The sequence below is a fragment of the Terrapene carolina genome, unplaced genomic scaffold, assembly GCF_002925995.2.
Source record: "Terrapene carolina triunguis isolate 2854851 unplaced genomic scaffold, T_m_triunguis-2.0 Scaffold33891, whole genome shotgun sequence".
NCBI lineage: Eukaryota > Metazoa > Chordata > Testudines > Emydidae > Terrapene > Terrapene triunguis.
In genome coordinates, this window is record NW_020698242.1 from 12,417,480 (window position 1) to 12,419,599 (window position 2,120).

The window sequence follows — 2,120 nt, forward strand, 5'->3', positions numbered from 1 at the left end:
AGGACAGACCAGCAGTCAAACGCGCAGGGGTGCGCAGAGAGCCCCAGGCCTGCGCTGAACACACTTGCCGCTGCCAGAGAGATCTGTGTCTCCCCTGGCAGCGCGTGGCCCCGGTGGACACAAGGGCAAGGGACTGCTCCCTCCCTGTCTGAACCCGCAGGTGCTGGGATGGTACCTGGAAACCCCGGTTGCCCAGCCCCGGTCACCGAGCAGCGCATGGCCTTGGGGCTCCTGACGAGTACCGCCCCATCACCACGCAGGGGAGCAGGGGGCCGGGCTCAGCCACTCAGCGAGGCTCCAGGCCGGCTTGCTTCCCAGCCGTCGGTAACATCGGGGCCGGTCCCAGCAAGCTGCAGTTGCCATGCCGGGATTTTCCCTCAATCCAGCGCAGCCCAGCGAGCTGCAATGCGGCGTGGGGGTTTTCCCTCAATCCAGGGCCAAGCGGGCGGGAGCATGTGACAGCCGCGGTGAACGAGTGACTCCAGCGCATGGTAGCAAGGAGCTGGCTGTCAGCAGCGCCTGGTAAGGCCGGTTTGCAGGGAACCCGTGATCCTCCAGTCGAAAGTTCAGAGCCTGCTTTGCGGGTTGACGTTTCACCAGTTGTGGCTGGGCTGCATGTTAACCCTTCCCCGGCTGCTCTGGGGTGGGGGGGGCCACCCCATCTCTCCGGCATCTCCTGGTGCTGCACAAGAGCCCCCTAGATCAGCCATACCACGTGTGTCCAACGCTGCCTGTGCCACGTGGTCAGGCCTCAATGCATTATCTTTGGGGAGGGGGCTTCACTGAAGAGATGGGGCCTGTTCCAGCCATGGCTTAAGGGCTCCTGTGAGGCGTATGGCAGCGCCCCGCCCCCTGCCTTGTCTCTCACGTGGCCGGCCGCCCGCAGTGGGGCACGTCGACCTCCCCAGGCGCTTTCAACGGCCTCCGTCGTGGGGCAGCCTGGCTTCCTGACCGTACATGCCCGACTGCAGCAATGCGAGGGTCAGGTTCGCAGCAGCCTGGGGCCGCCAGTCCTGTGAGGGTTTTGACCCTTCCTGCACGTTGGGCCTTTGTCCCACCCTGGGCCTTGGCAGCTGCTGAGCTTCTGCCACTGACTTGCCAGGTGACCTTGGACAAGTCACTGCTCTGTGCCTCAGTTTCCCTATCTGTGCAGCGCTTTGAACGTCCCGGATGAGGCCTGTACAGCGGCATTAGCTGACTGGCTCCCTTTGCCAACTCTGACGCCTGCCGGGCGGCTGACAGTGTTGCCCCAGGGATGGGTTACAGCTGGGCAGGAACCAGCAGTCCTGACACAAAGGGGCGGGCAAAGGAGCTATTGCTGGCTTTGTAATGCCAAGTGGGTTCCCCTCGGGCAGGTCTCTTCCTGGAGAGCGGTAAGAAGAGCAGATCCTGCATCATCTCATCCTTGAGGCAAATGTGCCACCCAACCAGGCCCCCGCCCACACAAACCCTGACCCCTCTGCTCTGGGCGCCCACCAGCCCTAGCAGAGAGTCAGACAGCTAGTCCCAAGTGGCCGTCTCCAAAGCCGGGGGACACACACACACACACCCCACAAGCTCAGCAGGGGCGTATCTTCCTTTGCCTCCCGAATCAAACACATGGTCCTGGGTCAAGCTCCAGAGGGAAGCGAAAGAGCCCCCTGTGGGGAGTAGCAGTGAGTGGAGAGCCTGTAACAAGGACGCCCCCTCCTCCCCATTACCCCAGCTCCCTGCCCTGGGCCACCTCGCCCCTAAAGTGCTGCGCCAATGATTAACAGATTGCAGAATAAAGGAAAAGACTCTTACAATCAATTAGCTGCTATCCTGCTCCTGCCCAAGAGGAAGTAGTGAGGTGAAATGGGAGGAGGAAGTGAGGCTGAGTGTTTGGAGTTTCCAGGTGTGTGTACATCACCTCCACGGGTCACTATATAAACTCAGGCAGCAAGAGACCTGGCCAGAGAACACCTGTCACTACCTACCACCCCTGAGGGCAGGAGCAGCCGGCCTAGGAGAGCCACAGCAGAGAGAAGGGAGAGAAGACGCTCCCCAGCCTGAGGACGCATCACCTGCTCCAAGCCACTTGGTCTTCCCACTCCTCCATGGATTCAGCCAGCGTGGTAAGGCGGCTGCCTCTGCCAGCT

At 61.7% G+C, this 2,120-nt stretch overlaps 1 protein-coding gene across 1 annotated transcript in view; it reads left to right on the forward strand.

The window, feature by feature from the left end:
- The first annotated feature begins 361 nt into the window (after positions 1-361).
- LOC112106332 (interleukin-17C) overlaps positions 362-2,120 on the forward strand; it is a 4,041-nt gene continuing 2,282 nt past the window's right edge. Inside the window, exon 1 of the mRNA XM_024199508.2 lies at positions 362-522. Within this exon, the coding sequence (XP_024055276.2) occupies positions 362-522 (161 nt within the window). The remainder of the gene's footprint in view (positions 523-2,120) is intronic.